Source organism: Lygodium microphyllum, chromosome 21, assembly GCF_053477565.2.
Source record: "Lygodium microphyllum isolate KBCC chromosome 21, Lygodium_microphyllum_v1.1.10, whole genome shotgun sequence".
Lineage (NCBI taxonomy): Eukaryota > Viridiplantae > Streptophyta > Polypodiopsida > Schizaeales > Lygodiaceae > Lygodium > Lygodium microphyllum.
In genome coordinates this window covers 133,916,484-133,941,596 of record NC_141155.1, presented here as the reverse complement: position 1 = coordinate 133,941,596, position 25,113 = coordinate 133,916,484, and the positions used below count along the sequence as shown (strand labels likewise).

General features: G+C 42.6%; 1 protein-coding gene across 9 annotated transcripts in view; it reads left to right on the top strand.

Moving 5' to 3' along the window:
• Positions 1-25,113, top strand: part of LOC148018590 (B3 domain-containing protein Os07g0679700-like) — a 60,347-nt gene that overhangs the window by 15,834 nt on the left and 19,400 nt on the right. For 4 of the 9 annotated variants that reach the window (XM_087661864.1, XM_087661863.1, XM_087661857.1 and 1 more), the window contains exons 2-7: positions 5,838-6,573; positions 6,674-6,770; positions 6,928-7,102; positions 7,937-8,013; positions 8,120-8,545; positions 15,831-15,898. In XM_087661864.1, the coding sequence (XP_087517990.1) occupies positions 6,008-6,573; positions 6,674-6,770; positions 6,928-7,102; positions 7,937-8,013; positions 8,120-8,545; positions 15,831-15,898 (1,409 nt within the window). In that variant the 5' untranslated portion in view covers positions 5,838-6,007. The remainder of the gene's footprint in view (positions 1-5,837; positions 6,574-6,673; positions 6,771-6,927; positions 7,103-7,936; positions 8,014-8,119; positions 8,546-15,830; positions 15,899-25,113) is intronic. The other 5 variants (XM_087661860.1, XM_087661859.1, XM_087661862.1 and 2 more) reach the window with 5 other exon arrangements.

The following is a 25,113-nucleotide window of genomic DNA, read 5'->3' as shown; positions in this document are numbered from 1 at the left end:
TTGGAAGACTTACTGGATGCATTGTTCTGCGGATTCATTTCTTCCATGAGTAGAGCACTCTCTACATCAGCATACAAAAGGATCGCATTAGAATTGCTCATAGCAGTCCTGAATGTATCCCAACTCTCTGGTAGAGTGCAAAGCAAGAACTTAGCCTTAAATTCTTCATCGATCATACAAAAGGATCGCATTAGAATTGCTCATAGCAGTTCTGAATGTATCCCAACTCTCTGGTAGAGTGCAAAGCAAGAACATAGCCTTAAATTCTTCATCAATCATGAACTTCAAGGCAACCAGTTGGCTGGAAATGGAGTCAAACTCACTCAAGTGAATAGACATTGCTGTACCCTCTTTCATACGCAAATCCATAAGCTTTTTCAGCCAACAAACAATAAACTTTGTTTGCGGCACTCTTTTGTGCATACAGTTCTTCTTGTCGAGTCCAAATAGCATAGGCAGAATCCAAACCTTCAATGTTAAACAGCAAGGCATTAGAAATTGATAGCTCGATGGTTGAGCATGCAAGCTCATTTAACTCATCCCAATCTTCTTGTTCCATATCTGCGGGCTTTGCCCCTTTGGACTTAATCGGCTTTGCCTGCTTCTTTTGCAATAAAGTATTATAGCACTGTTATTGCTAGACTGCAAAGTTATGTGCTCCTTCACGCTTCTTAATGTGCATGAGATGACTGCTGTCACTGCTGCCAGCCATGATTTTCAGTCCAAATGTGACCAAAAAATTCAGCAAATGCAGGCCCAAACTGTCACACAAGTGACCAAGGTATAAACAAGTACCAACCAACAATAAATGACCACGTAAAAGCAGAAATTTCAGACCTGCAAATAAATTTTCAGAAGCACTAAACCTTGTGCTACAGCACTCCATAACTGATTACAGCTGTTCCAAGGACAAATATATCACATTACATTAGAAGTTCCAATTTTAGCTGCAATTTCTGTTGTACATGCATCCACGGGCACAAAATTTCACACGCACGGTCAAAAGTCCCAAAATTTTTGTGCTCAAAGCATCAACCATACATCTGCATTGTCTCCGACATGCATAGAACATGCCAATTTTGCCAAAAAATAGAGCAATTTCAGCAAAACCCCCAAATTTTTCCAAGTGCTGGGTGTCCAAATTGCATGGAATTAAACCCGCATGTACATAAAATGACCAAATGGCTCACAAATTTCGCCCAAACAGCAAAAGCCTCAAATTGCACAGGGTCCAATGTGCATCAATGTCGAGAAATTGGGTAACTTTCAGCCCAATTCTTGCATGTACATGAAAAGCTCCAAATGTCGGAAGCAAAATGTCACAAATCCCTGCAATTTCTGAGACAAATATCACTGTTGTGTCTTGCTTGCATTAAATCTGGACAAATCTCCAAATTTCTGGCACAAATCTGCCAAAAATTGTGAATTGTGCCGAATGCTTGCAAAGGAAAGGGGGAAAATTTTTTTAATTTTGAAAAAAAACATCTGACTTGGGGTTCGTTGACCCGCCCGTTGGTGCCTACAAGTTGTCGCCTGGTCGCTTGCTCGTCATGAGCCCGTTGCGTGCCAATCGTGTGACCCATCAGTCGCGTGCTGTCAGTTGCATGGCCTCCGCTTGCCTGCTTCGTCGCTCCCACTGGACACTGGTCATAGGTCTGGTCGCCTGCAGCAATTGGTCGTCATGTCTTGCTTGTCACTATTGCTATCCCGTCACGCATAGCCGCTGCCGTTGCCTGCTCGTGTGACGTCTATAGCCCGTGACCTGGCGACTGCTGTCTGCCTGTGACTCCTACTTGCTTGCGATACCTGCAACTCCGTTCGCTAGTCTGACTGTCTCTTCTAAGTTGTCTCGAGAAGCGTGCACTCCTTGCCAGCCCTAATACCGGTTTGTTAAGACAGAGAGTGCGAGGATTAAGACATGCAATGCTTTCTCATAGCAGAGAGACAGAGAGACTGTGCAGAGTGGAGAGGAGAGTGAGCATGATGTTCTTGGGTACAATGACGAGTGTACCTCTTTAGGTTTTTAGATAGATATATATATATATGAAAGTACAAATGTGCTAAGGGAGTGTTCACACCCGTGCACATATAAAAGGCACGATGACCCTTTATTCCCAACACTCGGCAAACATGGAGAAGAGAAGAGAAGAGAGAAGAAACTTTGATGAATGGAATGTCTGAATCATGGAGTGAATGTGATACAAGGGAACAAGGGTGCCGTAGCACAAGGAAGATGATGAAGACAGCCACAAACCACGAACCGCAATGTCCTCCTGAAGGGGTGTGAGGGCAATGGAGAGGTTGGAGAGAAGAGGTGATGGATTGAATGAATCAGCCGTGAAGAATGAGTGAGAGAGTGGCCTATAAATAGGCACAGTCAGTCTAGGATGACGCCCCTTTTTGGGGCTGCAAACCCTAAACGCAAAACACAAACTACGGGTGAAGGGTTTCTCAACAGAAGACTTGTTCATGGATAGGGTCCGCATTCGCACTTCCAAAGAAACCCTCTGCATCAGGGTCATCCAGTTGTACATCTGGTCGAGCTCCAGCCACATCTCTCAAGCCATCGTCAAGTGCTCGATGTGAACTATCACGGCTGTAGTACAAGATAGAAAAAGAAAAAAACAAATCGTGGCATTCAGTTTGTCCCAATGAGACTAGGCTTTGGTCAACTCCACACGAGCACTGGAAGAGAGTTTGGACTCATCTCTCACCGAGGGCCAATTAATCTCCTCCATCACAAGCTCCACCAAATCATGAGACTCTAATATGGCCAACATCATCACTCGCAAGATATGGTAATTGTCGCCATAAAGCTTCTGATCTGATGGAAGAGCCAGTAGGACAAGCACCTTCCGGTCCATGATTGCTTGGAACGCCATGTCAGTTTCTGTAGACATCTTCACCTGCAATGCGTGCATAAACACAAAAGAAGCCCCCTCTAATTGTGAAAATGCAGCTTGTACGGTTCTCGTCTCTGATTCCCAAACCTTTTTCAGCTGTCGGAGGGCGATGAAAAGGTAAAATCTGCACTTGAAGGCCAAAAACACAGCCTTCTTCCGTCTCTAACAGCGGAAAAACAGCAGCAGCTTCAGCAAATCTTCTCTTTTCTCGCACGCCCACGCCACCTCAGCCTTGTTCACGCTGAAAATGCAGCCTTGTGTCGTGCTGAAAACTCCTCTTTAGATAGGTCCACCCTAGGTCAGTCCTTCAATGCTCTGATAATATGTTAGAGTGAACCAATGCGGAAGCGAATGACCGTGACAAAGAGTGAATGGAGAGAAGAAAGAGAGAGAAAGAGACAGTGAAACGCAGAAAATATGCAGTGAAGAATGCTGTATAAGAATGCAGAATTATACAGGGGTGCAGAGAGAGTATCTGTATATGTCTCCGCCTTGAGGACCTCGATCTTTGTCAGCCCGAGTGCTATCTTTGTCACCAGTAGGCTGTAATATGTCAGATACAAGTGATAGACAATGTGTTGGAGGGCTACTAGCAAAAAAGAAATGCCAAATAATGACCAGGTTGGCTGCATTAAATGCAGCCGATTGGTGCAGATCTGTCCGACTGCACCTGCCCGACAAAACCTGGCCGATTGCAGACTGCCACCTGGCAGCGATAGACAATCTCTAACAATGTGTACAAGCTGAGATTCACAATCTCTTTTTTTGTTCCAAAAGTCTCTTTGCTGTAGCAACAATCAACAATCAATTTGGGCCAATTGCCTCTTGATTTTTCACCCAGGACTTGCACAAATGGAACCACCAATTGGCTAAATGTTGCCCCAAATTACAATGAATGGGCTGGCATCTGAATTCCTTGACAATTACATAAATTTCAGGTGCTGAATTCAGTGTGTACGATGCCTTCACCAATTGGCATTGGTCCTGAGGTGGCTGTCAAACCCTAATTTTTACAAAAATTTAGGGTTTACAGCAAAGATCTCTCTGCTGTCTACCAAATTTGGCCGAGATCTACTCAAAATGGCTGAGAAATGTCGAGATCTCTTGAGAATGGGTTGGAGAAGATGAGAGAAAGCCAAGATGAGAGAGAAATTTGATTTTCTTTGCGAGATTATCCTAAAATTTGCCTACTCCCTACTCCAGCTTGCATTTAATGCACTCATCTACACTGCCAGGCACCTCCAAAAATGCTGTCACCTAATCAAAAATGCTGTTGCGAGCCCCTAGAAAGTGACTCCTTGTTGTTCTCTGCGTGTTGAGGTCCCTAGATGGTTGTCTTCTGCAGCAAATTGCTGTTGTGTGATTAGAAAATGAACCATTGACTGAATGGTTAAGACCCAGCCCCCAAAAACGTTTTCTCAGTTTGCACAGGCATTTTTGCCAAGTGGTAGCCTTCTAAACCCATCTTTCAGCATTATCCAGCAATTTGATTAATTTTCAAAATTAAATAATCTTGAAAATTAATTTTAGCCTATTTAACCTTGCCTAAAATTTAATGTGCCCATCCATAATTAAATTGGCTAGGCCATTTGCAACCTAGAGTGATCCCCAACCTTTGTTGACCCTTAGGTTGGCATTAATTAATTAATTAATGCTAGTCCCTAGTGTCACCATCGACACTTATTGGCCAAATAATTGTCCTAGGGTCAAAATTGACACCAATCGACTCCCCAAGCCCAGTTGGCATAACTTATTACAACTTTTGCCTTTGATATCCACTGTATGCTCAGGGTCCTTGGCTTATTACCATGAAATAATTGCCATTTGCATCACATGTGCTAAACAACCTTGCACATTTGATCAATAACTTAATCAAATGTTATCAACAAGATTGAAGCAACTCAAAAATTTCACGTCCTCATGACACTAGGGTGGCACCTAAACACTTTGGGTGCATTAAATGTGGGCACGTAAACACTTTAGGTACATTTAAGAGTTTTGGGGATGTTTAATGTGTTGAAAAAAGGGGGTTAATTAAAGTTAATCAACGCTTTTTAACAGGCTTCTGATGAACAATATTGATTGATCATTGGAGTTCTTCGAGTATGTACAGTTGTACTACTATATATAACCACTTTCCCTGTTCCCCATTTTTCTTTCTATCATGACAATAAGATGTCAACAGCTCAAGTGTTTGAAGATTTGTTATCTTTAATCTTGCTCTATCCATTGATCTAAGGATGATACAATCATGAATGATCAAGTTTTGTCTCGAACTTGTCAAGTGATGTCCCAAAACAAATTGGTAGTTCATGGATCTCTATCTCTATCTATTGATTTCAGAAGTCTATATAGTTTGTAAGATGTGTGCAATGAAAAGTTTTGCACCATACATAGAGCTTCATGCTTACTAGAATGAATGAGTCATCTTCTTCAAGGTATCCACTATAGTCCATTTCCATTTTCTAACTTTGGCAATTCCATACAATATTGATGGCAATATTTTCCCAAGCTTTTGAACTAGCTGCAGCAACCATGGAGTGTGATGTCTTTGACTTTTTGATGAAACTGAACTTTAAATAGAAGGCCTAAATTTCCTTCAAAGCCCAGTGGAGGACAAGTTCTCTTTTATGACTGACAGGTGGGATGTATTGATTGTTTGACTATATCTCTTTGTGGAAAGGTAAAGAGTTTTCTGTATGTTTGAAAACGTCTGACCTAATTATTCAGTTTTACCTTTCTTGTGCTCCTTTTCTCTGCATTATCATACTACTGCAATCAACGTGGTGGTTTGGATTTGCCAGATTGAGTGTTTATGAAGTTGTAGGCTTTGTTGTGACAAAATTTAAGTTGTGTAATTCTGTCTTCAACAAAATTACATAAAAGTTCAGGAAGCTAGACAATTTATTTCTGTTCTAAAATTGCTATCACCAGAAGCAACCTCATTGTGGTGGTAGAGGAGAAGTGGCCATGTATATGAGCATGGTTAAGCCTAAATGGTGGATTCAGATATAGCACATTAACAGTTGATGGATGGCAGTGCAGCTTCTTGCAAGGATGTAGATGTTGCTTTATGTGTTGAGTAACAGGGTGTATGAAAACTTATGGTAGCAGCTATGGATGAAAAGGTTACTGAACTCAATTCTGCAGTTCCCAGTAGTCCAGATCAAGATTATACCGCCAGAGAGATGGATATGTCTAAAGATACACTGATTAGGCAAGTAATACAAGTGCCTGAAACTGGCTGGGGCATAAGTGGAACTGGTGCTGTACTGAACAATAAAGCTTTTGGACCTGCAATGGAGATTGGTTCATCTAGTGCTTGCCTGGCTATGTCACTGGGCTTGTATGGTGCTGAAGGTGTTAATATTGATGGCTCTGGAATGAAGCCTCTTGCAGGTTACCCAAGTTCTGTTGATTTTTCTCAGGAGGAGAAAGAACAGTTAAAGTCATTTGCATGGCATTCAGTAAGTCAAAGGCAGAGAAACTTTCCTCCCAAACAGTCCCAACACCATCAAGTAGACCCCCTTGAGACTCCTAAAGAAGTCCCTGCACAGATGCCAGTACGGGTTGCACGGCCACCAGGGGAGGGTAGAGGCAGGAACCAGTTGCTGCCACGCTACTGGCCTCGAATTACTGATCAGGAGCTTCAGCAAATTACAGCAGGAGAGTATCCTTTTGCCACTATTTTTGGTTGCTTCCATAATCAACTTGTTTTGAAACTCTTAATAAGGAGATGCACACTCATTGTGGCCTTTGACAACAAACAGTTCAAACTGTACTATCACTCCATTGTTTGAGAAAATGTTGAGTGCAAGTGATGCAGGTCGAATAGGACGACTTGTTCTTCCTAAAGCATGTGCAGAAGTAAGTGTGACAGTCATGATTCTTATATTAAGATTTAGTTTGGTAAATATCTGTTGGTTTGGTTTTCAATAATGATTTGATAAACGAAAGTTCATATGGCTTTGCTTGATTTCAAACATCTGCTCTTAGATCTCAGTTCTTTTGTAACTTGTAACAGGCTTATTTTCCTCCGATTTCCCAACCTGAAGGACTACCCCTAAAAATTCAGGATATCTCAGGCAAGGAGTGGGTGTTTCAATTTCGATTTTGGCCCAATAATAACAGCCGGATGTATGTTTTAGAAGGAGTCACACCTTGTATCCAGTCAATGCAACTTCAAGCTGGGGATACTGGTATGTTTAGCTAGGTTTTATCTTTAGATCCAGCAGCGAAGCACTCTCTAGCATCTGAGTATTTACTTAGCAGCATGCGGGAATCAGCACTTCCATCAACATCTTTATGACTAGCTCAGGATTTATTGCCACACTTGTTTATGAATGAGCTCTGATAGATGGAAATTTGTGTTTAATGGATTATTTCAAATAGTTTTTGCCTTGAATAGTGTGTCATGTTTATGAACATCATAATGTCTGCACAGGCAACTGTGAGAGAAAGGAATAGACGCTTAGTCTTAGTATGCGTCTCCTTGATGCATAAGCAGATTGCTGAGTGGATTTGGTTACGAAGCTGCAAGAACCTGGATGAAAAGAGTTTGGTGAATGGGGAAGTTTCAAGTTTGGGGGGAAGGATTGAGTGGTAACATTACAGCCTTGTGGCAGTAGAACCACATGGTTTTTTGTGTGCACAGATCCAGGTGTTGATTATGTGAGGAGTGTTTCTTTACCAATATCAGATTGTGGATGTTCCACTGTGCTCTGTGAATGACGGATTTGCTGGAACACCTGGCATGGGAGGAAATTGCATTTTGTGATAGTTATGATCATATCATCTCCAGTGTATGAAACATAGAGTGATCTCTGAAGCAATTCTACAAGCATCTGCTGTATGCCAATTTACAAGACAGTTAATCTATTGGTAAAAATGACTGGATTATTTAGTTTCCTTATGTTTTCTGCACCTCTAATGAGTAGTTTGTGAGAGCGTCGAAACTAAGAAAGACTTAATTGTATTTCTTTATTTGGCTTTTCATGTTGTGCTAAATCGGGTACATTATATGATCTTTACAGTAACTTTCAGTAGACTGGATCCTGAAGGAAAGCTTGTGATGGGTTATCGGAGAGCTCCAAATTCTTTAAATGCACAGGTGTCACGTTGTATCTCTGTATTTGATCTATTTGCTTTTGAACAAGTCTCCAATCTAGTGATTTGATTAAAATGTTGATAGCTGATTAAGGACTTGTATGTTTCAGGAAACTCAGCCAAGCACAATTTGCTCAAGTCTGGCTGCTCCACCCATAAGTGTTGGCACCATTGATAATATTACTCCAATTTCAAATCTTACTGGTTTTCTGTCACAATCTGTCAAGGGTGCTACTGATTCTCAAGGTAATGCCAGGCTTGGACAATATAGTCAGTCAGACTCAGGCTATGGATGGCATGGAGCTGAGAAAGCAGGCTTCAACATAAAAGATGCACCTTTCTACCATTCATTGCCTTCTACTGAAAAAAGAAAAGTGAGAAAGATTACTTCAAAGAGCAAGCGTGTTAAGATGGATTTGTCTGAAGCTGCTGAGTTCAGAATAACTTGGGATGAAGCACAAGATTTGTTGCGGTCTCCCCCCAATGTTACTCCAAGCATTGTGACTATTGATGGTTATGACTTCGAAGAATTTGAGGTGATTTTTGTCTAAGAGAATGTTCATCTGTAGACCTTGTTGAATTTTGTCATTTCAGTTTCAGAAGTTTGCTGGGCAAGATTTCACTTATTATGAATCCTGGATATGTTTTATCTAGCATGCTTGCAGTGACTTAAATGAAGTTAAGTGAAATGTTGAGGATTAAGGTATACTTAAGACTAACTGCAAGAGCATGATGAAGTATGAAATGGACAAGAGGCCGAGGAAAAGTTTGCATAAGGTATAAGCAAACTAACACACTCTTTCTTACATCAATGATAGATTCTTGATATAGGCTACCTAGAAGACCATAATGATAAGAAAAGACAGCAAGTTGTGCTTCACTTGTTTCTAGAGGTGCCAAAATCTCTTCTTAAAAGTAACCATGAATTTACTCTTATTAGATGGCTTTATTTTGAACTTAGCTCTTCGATTTTTTGCGTGGCCCTTGAATGGTTATCACTACTTGTGCCATATTTCTAAGGTGCTCACATGAAGTGAAGCTTTAGACTCGTCGATGAAGGAGTGAGCAACCCTCAACCAGAATTTGGAAATCAATCTCCTTTAGAGGTGAGAGATGTGAAACATTGTGGTGTTAGCAGTTTCTCAGGAATTATGCTAACTTGTGGTCTGAAGCAAGAAGTTCAGGAGATGTATGCGATGCATGTGGGCACTGCCCACATACATGTTCTCATAATGCAAACATGGGATAGCAAGGATACTTTGGTGGTGGGACCATTTTTCATGCAATGGTTGGTTAAGGACTATATACGGGAATGTATAGCACGAATTCCCATGGTATGCAAAAGCCAATGCATGGTTCTCAACACCCAATGTATCTGGGTATGCTAGGTGGAATGCACAATCCCATGTATGGCTTGATAGTGCTGGTTATCATGGAAATGCAGCAAGTGCACCCTTTTTGCAGCAGCCTACTTATGACAATTTGACTCCCATGGGTTCGGTAAAGAACTACGATGAGGGTGGCAAAAGTGTGAAGTTTGAACCTTTCAGTGGTGCACAAGATAGGTTGAAATTGCCTCCACATTGGCGGATACATACTGCTTTTTATGTAAGCTTACAGAGGCCTTTTCATGGTGATCTACTAGAGGATGTATTTGCTAAAATTCAGCATGAGGTTGAGGAGCTAGATGAGATATTGGTACCCGAGCAAATATTGGCACATAAAGAGTGAAAGATCAAGGATAAGGTTTCCAAATGGTACTTGGTGAACTTTTAGAACTATTCACCAATAGATATAGAATGGATGGGGGAGAATGACTTGGCAAACCATCCTTAGTTGTTGCAACTTTACCTTGATACTTTTCAGCTAGAGACAACTTTGGATTGGGCTCAGTCAAGTTTAGCAGAGCAAGGGTCTAGAGTATTTACTTGATGCTTGTGAGGGAGCTAGCACCTTTACTTCTCAGTGATGGACAACTCTAGATGTAGTGGATCTCGGATGTATTCAGCATACATTTAGGGTACTGTAGTTGATAGTGTGTTTGCTAGGGGATCACTATTCAGTGTACTAGTCACTATGTTTGGTATGCATATGGTATGGTTTATTATCTGCAGCTTTGGAACTATACATTTGCATCACTTTATGCCCGGTGTATCATCGGTTATTATCGTCATTGGATCATTGGTTTTTTATCATTACAAACTGTTTGTCTTATATTGATTTGCGGTAAATGGTAATTAGTTTTCAGTGGTATTCAGCTGATTGTATGGGTAGCAACATGTGTTATGATGGCACTGATGTTTCAGCGATGGTTTATGCTATACTATGGTTTGTTTTTGCTAGATGAGTTGATCTTATGAGTAATAGATCTCATGATATTTTGGCAATGCTTTTGAGATTCTTAGTGAGTCTTATGCTATATTATACTTGTTGGTAATTTTCAACATTTGTTTGGTAGTAGCATGGTTTGGTAGCAGTGGCCAATCTTGTCTTTACTATGATGCCTTGTGGAAATTCGAGTGCAATGCTTTGCTTTTAATGCATCCAATAGTGTAGTCGGGGATGATTACAAGGATTTCAAGGGAGAGGGCTGTCATGAGGATGTGAAAATTTGATTGCTCTACTTAACATTTGGATTAATATTTAATCAAATGTTATAAGTATGTGTTGCACATGTGAAGTGCAACTGAGATTATTTCATATTTGCAAGCCAAGGACCCGAGGGAGTCAGTGGGCAAAAGTTGTCTAAAGTAATGTTGCACAAATACTAGGTGGTATCTAGTGCAAAAAATTGGTCTAAGACATTTTATTAGCCATAAGTGTAAGTTGGTGACATTGGGGATTTGGCATCTAATGGTACTAATGCCAATCCAGGGGCTAAAGAGGTCTCAAGAACACTAAGGAGATGATTTGGCCTAGCCAATTTAATTGTTGGTTAGTCAAACTGAATTTTTGGGCAGCACTAAAACAATTATTAAATTAAATTTTAAAATTTTAAAGCTGAAAATTAACTTAATAATATAAATAATGCTGGAAAATGGGATTAGGAGGCTACCACTTATAGCAAAACTTGTCCATGCAAATGGGAAAGACGTTTTTGAGGTTGGGGGGAGAGAGAGAGGTCATTCCAAACTTGTGCTAGCTGTGAGAGAGAGAGAGAGAGAGAGAGAGAGAGAGAGAGAGAAGACTGCTATAGTTGCTACAATAGTTGATATGCCATTTCCAGCTAGCAAGAGACCCTCTCCGAGCTAGTGACATGCTTTGAAGAAACTACAACACTAGGTGAAAGTAGTTTGAGGACTATTTTAGCCAAATAAACATTATATTCAATATGTTCCATCAATGGAGACAGTTTTCATGGTTGTCTAGACAAGGCAGCAACTGATTTCTTCTATTTTCTTTGATGGAAGTCTGAATTTTCTCTCTATTCAGCATTCTCTCTCATTCTTGAGCCATTTCCTAGCCTAGCTCTGAAGATTTCAGCATTCTAATCATTGGAGGTTGAAAAATTGTATTTTTTTTTGTAAACCCTAATTTACAACAGAAATTAGGGTTTGATAGCAACCTTGGGAAGCGCACTAGGAGATTGAAGCCTCAAGACTTGAATTGTTAGGGCCGAGAATTAATTCTCAGCAAGATTCAAGTGAGGGACCAACCAACATTCGAATTTTGAGCAAATTTTTATTTCCTTAGGAGTCGGTGAAGGCCAATTGCCTGAGCAAATCAAAGGGTAAATCAATTTGAAGACTTGCTGGTCATTACTGATAGCAAGAGGCGTTTGGATTGTGAAGGGGATTGAAGGAATCCCATTGTATTCGAATTAATTGCAATTAAAGATAAATAAATATTGGGATGCTAGTTTTGGGTCAATAGGGTGTCCAATGTCCAAGATTGATTGGCAAATGTTTGTCTTTCAGCATTTCATTAATAATTGTTTGCTGTAATTATGTTATAATCAAGTTATTACCACCCCCCCACAGAAGGAAGGCTGGTTTCAGTGATCATTGGTCGGTGAAGAGGGAGACTAATTGAAGAATGAAAGTATAAGTGCAAAATAATGAATGCCCATGCCCTATTTATAGGCATGTGAGCCAGTGAATTGTCTAGGGTGGCACCCCAACTCTCTCGTGTGGCACCCATACACTAATAAATGATATAAATAAAGCCTTTTTTGGGGCTGTAAATGGAAACCATAAAATTAATGGAAAACAAGGAACTTAATGACTTCGGTATCACAATACATCTCTATAATATAATGATGATAGTATGAATAGCTTCAGTGTTCTTGTGAACCCAACAAAGTCTTATAGTAATCTATGCACATTGAAATGATAGTTTGAGACTTAGAAACCATAGCCTTTGAGTATCTAGCAAGTGCACAATATTTTCGGGTGCATTTCAACCACTTTCAGAATTCTCCCTAGCCCGTTGCAAGGTCATAGAATGCTCCAACAAAGATTGCAAGTGTTGCTATTCTGCTTTAACAATAGATGCATGCTGAATTCCATATTCTCGGGACAATGTACGTGCATTTTCTTGAAAAATCAACCATGCATCCATGCCCTCAAACCTATCTTCCAAACAAAGCTATCAATTGCAGCATATATTCTAAAAAATGATGATGTAGTAAAAAGGATTGATTGAATTGGAAAGGCAATCGAGCCTTGAAAGCATCCACTAGCTGATGGATCATTTCTAAGACCAAATGGTAATGATTTGAAAGGACACGTTCTCTCTCCGCCCACTAATTGAGCATTCTCAAAAGGAAAGAGTCGCTCTAGTAAGCATACATCTTGTCCAATCTAGCCCAAGTATCAAGATGTTGAAGAGAATGATATGTCAATGTAGGCTCGGAAAGACGGTGCCAAGACCACATATGTTGTTTCATTGAGGAAGCTACCAAAGCATCCCATGCCTAGTGCTTGGGACCAGGCATCCCATGCCCAGCACTTGGGATGTCCATCCCATGCCTGGCGCTTGGGACCATGTAACCAGCCTTCCTTCCGTGGATGGGTAGTAAATCCCTGATTACAACTTAATCACAATAGCAAACAATAAATGCAAATCTGAAAATACAAATTTACCTTGTGATCTTGGGCAATGCACACCTGATTGGTCCCAAAATTGGCGCCCCTTTCGGTATTTCTTTAGCTTTATTGAAGAATACAATGGGATTCTCCCGATCCCCTTCGTAGTCCAAACTCCCCTTACTGTCCAAAGTGACCAGCAAGTCTTCAATCTATTTTACCCCTTGATTTGGGCACTTAATTGGCCTTCACCCACTTCATAGATGATGGAGATGCCCCAAATTCAATGGTTGGCTAGTTCTCTTCCTGAATTTAGCTGAAATTCACCTTCAGCCTTGAAAAATCCAAGTCTTGGAGCTTCCAATTTTTGGCATACTTCTCGAGGCTGCTGCTAAACCCTAATTTCTGCTATAAATTAGGGTTTACAGCAGAGAAATTTACAATTTCTTAGTCTCCAAGGGTCCATGCTGAGATCTTCGGAGCAAGGCTGTGAAATGGGTGGGAGATGAGAGAGAAAGCTGTAGAGAGAGAAAATTCAAAGATTCTTCGAGAAGAATGACTGAAAATCAGTCAAATGCAGTTGCTGCCCTGCCACAACAGCTTGTAGATGCAAAGAACTAAAGAAAATAAGTCATTTACTGTTGTTGCCCTGTCTCAATAGCCTGTAGATGCTGTCACCTGTTGTTGATTGGTCTTCTCTTGCCCCTGGTTGCCTCAGAAGGTCCTCCAATGGCCGCAAATCAGACCAGCAGCATCCCCTCCCTCTCTTGTAGGTTGAATACCTAAAAATGCCTCTCTTCAGCCTCTAAAGATGTTTTTCAGTCTTGTATGGGCATTTTTGATAAGACAGGCTTCCCAAATGGTTTTTTCAATTATGCCTTGAAAAATGACCTGACTAGCCAATAATTAAATTAGGCTTTATCACTCATGATTGTATCACTTAGGGCTTTCTATTAGCTATCAACTCTATAGTTCTTTAGCTTTTTGTTATTGTTCCTTTCCAATTATAGATCTTTCTTCGGACAGTTGTATCATCACAGATGGTTGTAACTCATGGTCTCATTGGTCAGTGTGGCCTTTTGTAGACGTTAATAAATCATTTCATTTCTCTCTCTCGGTCTCTCGCGTAATTCAACAAATTAGCAATTGGGTATTGATGTTTGTTTTTCTTCCGAGAATAAAATTCTATTAATATGGCACCTTGATAATAATCATCACAAGATAAAACCAAAAGTGCTCAGCATAAGAGAAAAATAAAATAATGAAGGGATACGTGCTCCTTATGCTCCTCAATGGTTTGCTCAAGGGAGAGATTCAATGCAATGCTAGTAGAATGACTAGTTTGGTGGCTTGAAATACCAAACCATAAGGAACTCTTTGTATGGAAGAAGGTGCCAAAGCCCATGTATCTAGAAGTGTCTCTCTCCTCTTGCTCACGAGTCGTGATTTGAATCGCCAAACAATCACTCATATCTACCTTGGAAAGTGTGAATGGTCTTTGTCGGAATATGCTTTGACTATATCATTGGTACATCTTGGTGTTGAATGTACTAAGTAATAATCCTGCCAATGAACTTTATCTGTCACAATGGCTAGCTATCCACTAGTTGAGAAAAGTCTGAGGTAGGGATACACTGGGCATCGTTGTCACATTAAACTATAGTGAATTTTATTCGACAAATATGGCCAGATATACACCATCTAGTTTCCATAAAACATAGAGAACTCTAAAATTGATTTATTGGCCACCTTATATTATAGAACACGGAAATGGAAACTTCAAAGTATGCACCTCCCACAAAGTTCCAAGCAGCATTTCCTTCATCCTCTGTGCTACATCTTGAGAATATGGAAATTTGCATGGGAAGAAGATTACTACTATTTGAGAAAATTTTCTAATGGCTGCCCTAGTGCAATAAATTTTGTTTTATATTTGAAGGTTGGTTGACTTTTATTCCGTGCCATTCCACTCTCATTGAAGTCCTTGTTAGTATTTCATACTGTAAATCTATTGTCAGTCATGTCTAAATTAATCTTGTGGTACTTAGGTTCCAACGAACATTCTCTTCTACGTTAGGATTTTGCTGTTGATGGAGACCCCATGCTTCTGTGAACAGATAAGAAAAAGGGCTGGTCACCCTACGAGTCTCTCATAATTTATTTATTCTTCTGTTGAAGGGTTGGTCACCCAATGAGTCTTACATTTATTCTTGTCTACTCTGTAGTGTAGTTTCCTGCTCTTTAAGAGCTGTAGATCTATTGCAGAAATTTTTATATGCAGAATTTGACCGATCTGATACTATCAGCAGCTTTGGAACATCTCAAAACTCCAGAGATGACTCTTCAAATGCTGAACTCTAAGTTATGGTGAGAGGGAAACATGAAGTTTTAGAATGCAGATATTTTTTGTCACACATGCTTGAGAAAATGCAAGCCTGCTACGAGCACACGTATACACTCATGCATGCACACAATGTACACAATACTCCACATTTTAAGTTGGTCCCAATTGTAAATTTTTACTCATAAATCTTGGTCATGGTCTTTTTATTATGAATGGCGTCCATGTCCATTTATCAACACTAATTTTCAAACTTGAGGAAAACAATGGGCCACTTGTATGGGCCTTTTGTGATCATATTTGTCATACTAATAAATGATCCTTGATGTTTTTTTGAATAAATGATAATCCATGTGGATTGTGGTTTTTTGTCATTTCTTGTATGTAGTGGGGAAGTGCAATCTGAACAATAATCACACTTATATTTATGAAGTTTTTGAATGTGTTTTCCAGGAACCACCCGTCTTTGGAAAAAGGACAATCTTCACAGCCAGGAATTCTGGGTCAGTAGAAGATGACAGGTTTAATGTATTCAATCATTTCTGTTATCAACATATCAGTAGAAAACACGTTTCCTTTTTAAATTCTACATGAGAGGATTTTGTGAGTAAGAATGTGTATGGATCTCTGTCTCTGTCTCTCTTTGTGTCCTACCCCACCCCCCAAATGTAGGAATATCTGATAGTGCTGGTCATGTAAATACAGCAAATGTACCCTTTTTGCAGCAGCCTATTCATGATAACTTGACTTCCATAGGTCCACTGAAGGACTATGATGAAGGTGGCAAAAGTGTGAAGTTTGAGCCTTTCAGTGGTGCACAAGATAGGCTGAGAGCACTTGTTTTTATTCAGCAGTTTGATGCAGCCTATTCTGGAGGCAACTTCGTAGAGGCATCTAAGATACTAAAGGCAGCCACATTTTTGAAGGGAAATGCATTGCAGTAGCGGTCTACACTTCTTATTCAAAGGAAGTCACCTATCACATCGGTCCATTCAAGCAAATGTTTGCTTCAAATTGGTTGACAAGTACCTTTGAAGTAGACACTATGACAGCTTGGAATCAGATGAATTCCAAAGATTGCAAAAACTTGGATCAATATAATAAGAAGTTTTGGGATGGATTGCTGTGAGTGACTTCTTATTGCACAATACCCCTCCATGAGTAGGTGGAGAAGTATATTTGTAGTTTGCCGAAGGGTATTCAAGATTTTTGCATTAAGTGCATTGTTTTCAGCATGTCTCAACCTATAGAAACTGATATTACAGCCGACACATTGCTATGTGGAAAGGATGCAAGATTCCAAGATAGTGAGGTCAAGCCACAGATCACTGAGGCCAAGGCTGAGGAAAATGGTAAATCTGAAAATCAGGTCAGATCTGAAAATAGGGCTGAAAAGAGCAGATTTTGGTGCACACAGAGTGGAAGATTAAGGTTTCTGGAAGGTACTTGGTGAAGTTTCACAATTATTCACCGAGGAATGCCAAATGGATGGAGGATGATGACTTGGCAAACCATCCTCAATTGTTGTAGTTTTACCTTAATGCTTTCCAATTAGAGACGACTTTAGTTCGGGCTCAATCAGGTTCAGCAAAACAGGGGTCTAGAGTATTACTTGATGCTCATGAGGGAGCTAGTACCTCCACTCCTTAGTAATGGATAGCTCTAGATGTAGTGTATCTCGGATGTATTCAGCATACATTCAAGGTACTGTAGCCAACAATATGTTTGCCAAGAGATCATTATTCAGTGTAGTAGTCACTATGTTTGGTATGCGAATGGGTATGGTCTTCACTGTAGCTCTGAAATTGTACATTTGCATTGATTAATGATCATTAGGGACTGATTAACAAATGTTGGTTTTTAGTGTATGATAATTTATATTTAGTGATATTTAGCTGGTTTTGTGGACAACAATATATGTTGTGATGCCATTGATGTTTTAGCCATGGCTTATGCTTGGTTTATAATATGCTATGATTTGGTTTTGCCAGATGAGTTGACCTCATGAGAAATAGACATGTCACATGATAATTTGAAAATGTTTTTAAGATTCTTTGTGAGTTTTATGTTATGTTATGTTGTCTGGTAATTTTTAGTATATGTTGGCCATATGGAATGGTTGAACAACAATGTGCAATGTTGTGTTAACTATGATGCCTTGTAGAAATTTCAGTCTACTATTTTGCTTTCGATGCATCTAGTTGTGGATTAATTTTTAATCACATAGTTAAGTAAATGTTGCACATGTGAGATGTAATTGGAATTAGAGTAAATTTGTGAGCCCAAGTCCTGAGGAAATCATGGGATGTCAAAGACAAAAGTTGTTATAAGCTATGTTGTATAGGTACTTGGTAGTATTTGGTGCCAGTTGTTGGCCTAGGTCATTCAATTGGCCATAAAGTGTCAGTTGGTGACACTAGAGAAGTGGTGTTTAGTAGTACCTAATACCAATTTAATAGTCAAAGATGACGCAGAGATACTTGGGAATGAAAGTTGCCTAGCTGATTTAATTATTAGCTAGCCAGATTATTTTTCTAGGTATTGAAATATTTTTTCGATTAATTTTTTATATTTAAAGACTGAAAATTAATATTTAATTTGAATAATACTGAAGATGGGATTAGAAGGCTACCGCTTGACAAACTAGCCCATGCAAGTGGGAAAAACGTTTTTAGGGGTTGGTGGAGTTTATTTCAACCATTGTGAGGGAGAAGGAGGCTATTGGAGAGTAAGGAGAGGCCATTGATGTGATTTGTAGCGACCAGGATTAATCCAACAGCATATGATAGTAGTTTGGTGCCCTCCAAGAGGAGGTGACAATAGCCCAAGGTCCTTCTAGAGCAGATGATAGTATATAGGATAGGGCAACAGTCTATCTGGTGGTTCTAAGCTGTAGGTGACAGCTTCTATGACTGTTTGACAGGGCAGTAGCAGTAAATGATTGATTTTCTTCAGTTGTTCGCGAAGAAAGTCTGAATTTTCTCTCTCCTCAATATTCTCTCTCATCTTCCAATCTTTTTACAGCCTTGCTTCGAAGATTACAGCATTGAGATTATCAGAGATTGAGAAATTTGAGATTTCTTTGTTGTAAATCCTAATCCAACAGAAATTAGGATTTAGCAGTAGCCTCGAGGAAGCATGCTAGAAATTGGAAGCTCCAAGACTTGGATTTGATAGGGTTGAAGTTGTTTTCAGTCAAATTTAAGTGGAAGGGCTAGCAAATCAATGAATTTGGGGCATTTTCCATCTCCATTAAAGTGGGTGAATGCCAATTGACTGTTCGAATCAAGGGGTAAATCAGATGGAAGACTTGTCGGTCATTTTGGACAGCAAGGGGAGCCAGAATACCAAAAGGGAAAAATCCCATTGTGTATTAGTATCTTTTTTAATTAAGTTAAAGAATTACTAAAAGAGACGTCAGTTTTGGGATCAACAAGGTGTCCATTGTCCAAGATTATGAGATGATTTGCATTTGTTAGTTTTGTAATAAATGTTGTTGCTATAACTAAGTTGTAATTAGGGAATTACTATCCATCTACAAAAGGAAGGTTGGTTTCAGAGGTGCTCTCTTTGGCGGTGTAGCTCTAGCAAGAAGAGCGTGTGATATCTCTGATTTGGAATAAGAGATGAATCACAGAGAAAGCTAATAAAGTTTGGATTGTTTGTGATATATATATGTGTGTGTGTGTGTGAGAGAGAGAGAGAGAGAGAGAGAGAGAGAGAGAGAGAGAGAGAGAGAGAGAGAGAGAGAGAGAGAGAGAGAGAGAGAGAGAGATTTACGGAGAGAGAGAGAGAGAGAGAGAGAGAGAGAGAAAGAGAGAGAGAGAGAGAGAGAGAGCAGAAGAATCGCGATGCTGCTCCTGCTCCGTGCCGCCCTGCCATCGTTAGGTCAGGCGCGCCCTGCGGTTGCTTTCATCAGCGCCGTCGCCGCCTGAAGCTCTCCCTGGCGCCACCCCCTGTTCGCCTCAGCCTCGTTCGTCGGGCGTTTGAGTGCCGTTATCATCGTCGAGGGAAAGCGTGACCCTGTTACCTGTTCGCCATCGCTGTCGCCTGCGCCCCGTCGCCCTCGCCTGCATGCCCTGCCGCCCTCGCCCGCAGGCCCCGCCGCCGTCGCCTGCAGGCCCCGCTGAAATACTCCTCGCCCGAGTACCCTCCCTGCCCCAGTCCCGCCCGCACATCCTGCAGAGGTGCGCCTTGCCAGATTCACCTGTTTCTGCCGCCCTGTCGCCCTGTCGCCCTGTTTCTGCCGCCCTACCCACGCCGCCCTGTCAACTTAACCTCTGCCGCGGTTTGAGGCGCCGCCTGCGTGTGCCCCTCCTTTCGTGCAGAGGCGCCCAGCTCCTGTGAAACCCTAAACCTGACCTTCGTCAGAGAGGCAGCGTCCGGGATCGCGTGCCCTCTGCTCTGTACACAGAAAGAGAGAGAGAGAGAGTGTGTGTCGGTCAGTCCTTCTGTGAGATCAGTTCGTCACACACGATGGCTGGTTTGGATCTGGATTTCCTAGACCAAACAGTGGCCGCACTTGGCCCGGACTCTAATGCTGAGGAACCCGAGGATATGGTTCCGTGCACTGAAGAATTGCCCCCGGGTCCTGACATCCAGCCTGCGGGCAAACGTACCAAGCACACCCCGGAAGAGATAGGCGTTACTCCGGATCGTTCCTATGCGCAGGTTGCTTCGGATCCGGTGGACTCTCAAGAGGTGGATTGGGAGCATCTGTTGGAATTTGCCAACACTCTGCTTGGTGAATATGTTCAACACAACCAAGAGGCCTTCTCTGCCTCTGCTCCAGACGATGTTCTGGAAGCTACCGTTGAGCCAAAAACTGTCCTACGCTCCTTTTCGGTATTTTATGATCGCGCGGTGATACTCTTCTTCACTGGTCGCATCCCGCTGATTTCCCGTATTCGCCAATGGCTGCAGAGTCTGCTACAAGGGGAATGTGTTGAAGAGATTTTTGTTGGACCCCGGGGTTTTTTTGAGGTCCTTTTGAAAACGGAGACGCACCGTGCTGCTATTCTGTCTAAACTGCCTTTGTTTTTTGATCGTCGGTTGGTTCATGTGGTTCCATGGCGCCCGATGGCAGATTTCCAGCGCCTCCTGCAACGTGAATGCCCTGTGTGGGTAGAAGTGGAAAATTGTCTGGCTGTTTATTGGCCGCTATTAAAGGATGCTATGGCCGCTGTGGGCACGGTTTTGGTCCCTCCCAGTCTTAGGGCTGTGAATCGCAACCGCTTGTGCATGTTATGGGATACTGCACGGAAATGGCCTGCATGGTTACGCCTCAATTGCGCCGGCATGCATCCGTTACATTTTCGTTTGAAATGGGGCAATTTTGTTGGCCATTGTTTTTCCTGTGGACAGTTGGGGCACTTTATGGCTGAATGCCCCGAGCAACAACACGTTTCAGATACAGCTCATGTTGCTCCGCCCATGGAAGATATGGTGTGTGATGCTCCGTCGCTGGATCCTACCCATCCGCCCCAAGTTCTGGCTAAAGGTAAACAACAGATTTCGGGTATGGATTCCCATGCTACTGATTGGGTTGAAGTACGCGCCAAAAAAGGCAACAGGATTGGTGCAGGCATGGAGAGTACTGGGCCGTCTACCTCACACGATTCCATGCGAACATATATGCGCAGGAAGGAAATGATGTCGTCAGAGCGCTCTGCTCTTGCTATGGTTTCTTCAGCCCCCCGCCATCAGCCCGCCAGGAAAATGTATTCGGATCGTCTCAAGGGTCCACCTGCACAGCTGGCCTTTGATACCAGAGGCAACGTCATTACTCCGTGGGACCGTCGTTACCCATGTTCCAACCTCAAGCAAGCCGATATGCCGTCAACTTCCAAATCTGGTCCTCAGAACTCGTTTGCGGTGTTGGCAGATTTCTTGGATGAGGGAGTCCTGGACATTCTCGCCGACAAAGTCAAATCGAGGCAAGCTGTGCCTCGTACCTGATTGTGTTTTGTATACACATGAAAATTGCCACGTGGAATGTGCGAGGAATTTGTTCTCGTCACAAGCAACATGCCATGTGGACGGCATTGTATGAGAATCAGTGGGATGTCCTGTGCGCTCTTGAGCACAAGAGTCACAGTGACGCCGGTAAAGTTGTGGATTGCCATGGCTTTCGTTTGTTCTATGCAGGAACACAGGCCAAGCGTTATTCGGGTGTGCTCATGATTGTACATGCCAAATATCAGCCGGTTCTTATTAAAAATGATGTTCATGGCCGCTTTTTGGTGGTTGAAATCTTATTCGAAGGGGAAATCCTATGGTTACTTGGCCTCTATGCTCCGAATGATTCGTTATCTCGCCGGGAGCTTTGGCAGACTTTACAGACTTCCTTGTCACTTGGCAGACGCGGCTTCTTCATGGGGGATTTCAATATGTGTGTTGACTCTTCCCAGTCTACATCGGAGCACTCGGTCATGGATGCGCCGGAAAGTCGTATGTGGCACGACTTGGCTCTTGCTGTTCTTAAGCAAGATCTTTGGTCCTGGCTACACCCGTCTTCTCCAGGCTTTACTTTCCATTCGGCTCAGTATGCCACAACATGGTCGCGGTTGGACCGCATATATATCATGCAGAATGATGATTTTCTGCCTGAGATGCTCGAAATAAAAGTGTTGCAGCAATATGTCTTGTCGGACCATTTCCCTCTGCAGTTCGAGTTGCTTGCACAACCCATTGCCCCATTCAAGCACTTTCTGGAGAGACTCCCTTTGCGTTTCAACTCCTCCTACTTAAAGCATACAATTTTTCAGGGCTATATGCAGCAAATCCTTGACAGATTCTCCTTGGACTTTTCCTCTCAGGGCACTGCGTCATTTGACCGATTGCTCTCTAATGTGCGGCGGGTTGCTCGGCAATATGGGATCTATCATGCCTCTCTTTGTCGGCGCCGTCGACAGGCAGCGGAGGACTTGCTGCTTTTGGTTCGCTCCCTGTTGATGGACACTCCGGATGATGCATTTCTGCTTGCACTGGCTCTGCGGGTGGCCGATCTTATTAAAGAATTCCAGTTAAAATCGTATCAGCAGGCCAAATTGCAACATCTAACAGAGACCTTGCAAGATAGTGCATGTCAGACCCATAAGTTCTTTCGAGCTCTCCATGCCTCTCCTGCTCGTGAGAATTTGACCAGACTCGAGGATGCACAAGGCCACCTTATCCTGGATCCACAGACTATTGTGCATATGTGCAGGAATTATTTCCGTGACCTTCTCGGTTCTGCTTCTCCTCCGTCAGCCCAAACTACTCAGGCCCGTTCGGTCTTTTATGACCTGGTCCGCAATCAGTTATCGCAGGACATGCAAGCTACTCTGGAGTCAGATATTGGTGAAGCAGAGGTTATGGATGTCTTGTTACACTTGCCCAAAGATAAAAGTCCGGGTTGGGATGGTCTCACCAATGAGTTCTTTGAAGCTTTCGCTACCCAACTGGCAAAACCATTGCAGGCTCTGTTTCAGCAGGTGTGGGAAACGGGGATCATGCCTCCCTCATGGAAACAAGGTCTTATTAAACTGCTTCCAAAAGTTCCTTCGCCATCTAAGTTGACACATTGGCGCCCCATTTCTTTGATGGGTTCCATGTACAAAATCTTTTCCAAAGTAATGGCGAATCGGCTCCATAAGCATCTCCCTGCCCTTGTGCACCCTCTCCAGTACGGTTTCATTAAGGGCCGAAATATTCTACACAATGTCTTGAATGCCCAATTGGCCATTGATTATGCCCGGCATTCTAATCAGGAGGTGGTGTTGGTTCAACTGGACCTGGAAAAGGCTTTTGACTATCTGGACTGGTCTTTTGTTGCTGACCTTATGTCCGCTATGGGCTTTGGTGTTCGGATGTCTCGTCTGATCTACACCATTAGTGCTGCGGCGTCTTCGCGAGTCATGCTGAACGGAGGTGTTACTGAGCCTTTTGTCCTTGCCCGTTCTGTCAGACAGGGGTGCCCTTTGAGCCCTTTATTCTTTGCCCTTGCGACACATCCAGCTCTTTCCATGTTATCACATATGGCCGCCTTTTCCCAGCTGGCCGGACTGTCGCTTCCTACAGGGCAACATTTCATTAGCCAATCCCTGGCGGATGATACTTTTATGATTTTGCGTGCGGACAAGGATAACCTTCGAAAAGCATTGGATGTTTGGGGTCTCTTTGGCCAGGCGTCAGGCCTTCGTATCAATCCGCTCAAATCAGCCATTCTAAGCTGCACGGAGTCGGATTTGCAGTCCTTGGACTGGCAAGGTCTGGTTGTTCCTCGAGGTTCTATTGTCAGGCATCTTGGATACCCATTGGGGGTTGATGTTCCCCCAAAGCAGTTCATGCAGTGGATTTCTCAGAAGATGATGGCCAAGTTTATGTACTGGAAGTCTCAGGCCTGGCCTTTTCATGTTCGCCTCAAAGTAGCCCAGATAATTATGTTGCCAATGATCACATATTTCTTCCCATTGTTGCCCTGGACTCCTATGACTCTGAATGCTCTCACTCAGTCTATTCGCTTCATGCTCTGGAAGAAGGACTCATTGAATGCAGGTATTTCCTGGATCTCGTGGTCGCATGCGTGCACCCCCAAAAGCATGGGTGGTGGAGCTATATTAGATGCCCAAACCCACATGCAGGCACTCCGTTGGTCCCTTTTCCGCGCCATGTGCTCGGATGATCATCATCCATGGGTCGCTATCGCCCGTTCTTTCCTTGAGGGTCATGGGCTTCGGCATGGCAATACCCGACTCCGGAGTTCTTGGTGGCACGTTCTTAATGCGGATTCGCGGTTTTCCAGTTCTTCTTCATCGTTGCTTACTCATTTGGTGTGTTCCTGGAAACACGTCCTTCGAAAGGCTCAGTGGCACCCAACGGAGGATCGCCTGGCTACTAACTCTTTTCAATTGGAATTACTGGCAGTCTCGCGTCTACTTTCGTGGGAAGGTAAACATGAGCTTAGACCACAATTCAACCGGATGGCACGGTTGGGCTTGTCTTCAGTTGCGGATGCCACCCTTGCCAGTCGCAATGTGCTTATCTCGTTTCGTACTGCTAGGAGGATTTTCCGGATCCCCCGTGGATATAGGCCTTTATGGGAACAGCTCGCGACGGTGCTCCAGAACAGACAACCCTTCCCTGCTCTTGCTTTGGATCATCCCTGGCAGGATTGGGACCTACAAGGCCGGCTGCCTTTCAGCAAAGCTTCTGCTAATCAAGTGTATCATCTCCTGATTAAAGACAATCAATGGCTAGTTACTAAAGCAAATGCTTTATGGGGATTGCGTAAATCCCGCTCGTGGTGGAGGGTCGCTGTGATGGAGGGCTGGGTTAATAAGACACCCTTTAAATACAAAGTCTTTCTTTGGAGAGTGATAATTGGGGGTCTTCCGCTTGCTTCGGCTCTTTCCAAGCGACGAATCTCCAATGGCACCTGTTTCTTTTGCACCACTACTATGGAATCCGCCCGCCACCGATTTATATCCTGCCCCGTCGCTAAGAAGGTCTGGTTATTTTTGTCGGCCATTTGGCGAGGGGTGGTTGGTATCACACTGCGCCCCTTTGATTGGGTTTTGGGCCAGCCCAAATACCCTTCTCCCGCACAGCCACATATGAAGCTCATGTATCACTTTCTTCTCTACTGGGGCTGTTGGCATAACTGGACCATTCGGAATGCTTTTCTGTTTGACTCCGCCCATAATGTTCAGCGACATATTGTGAGGCTTAAGGGCCTCTTGTATTGGCAGTTAGC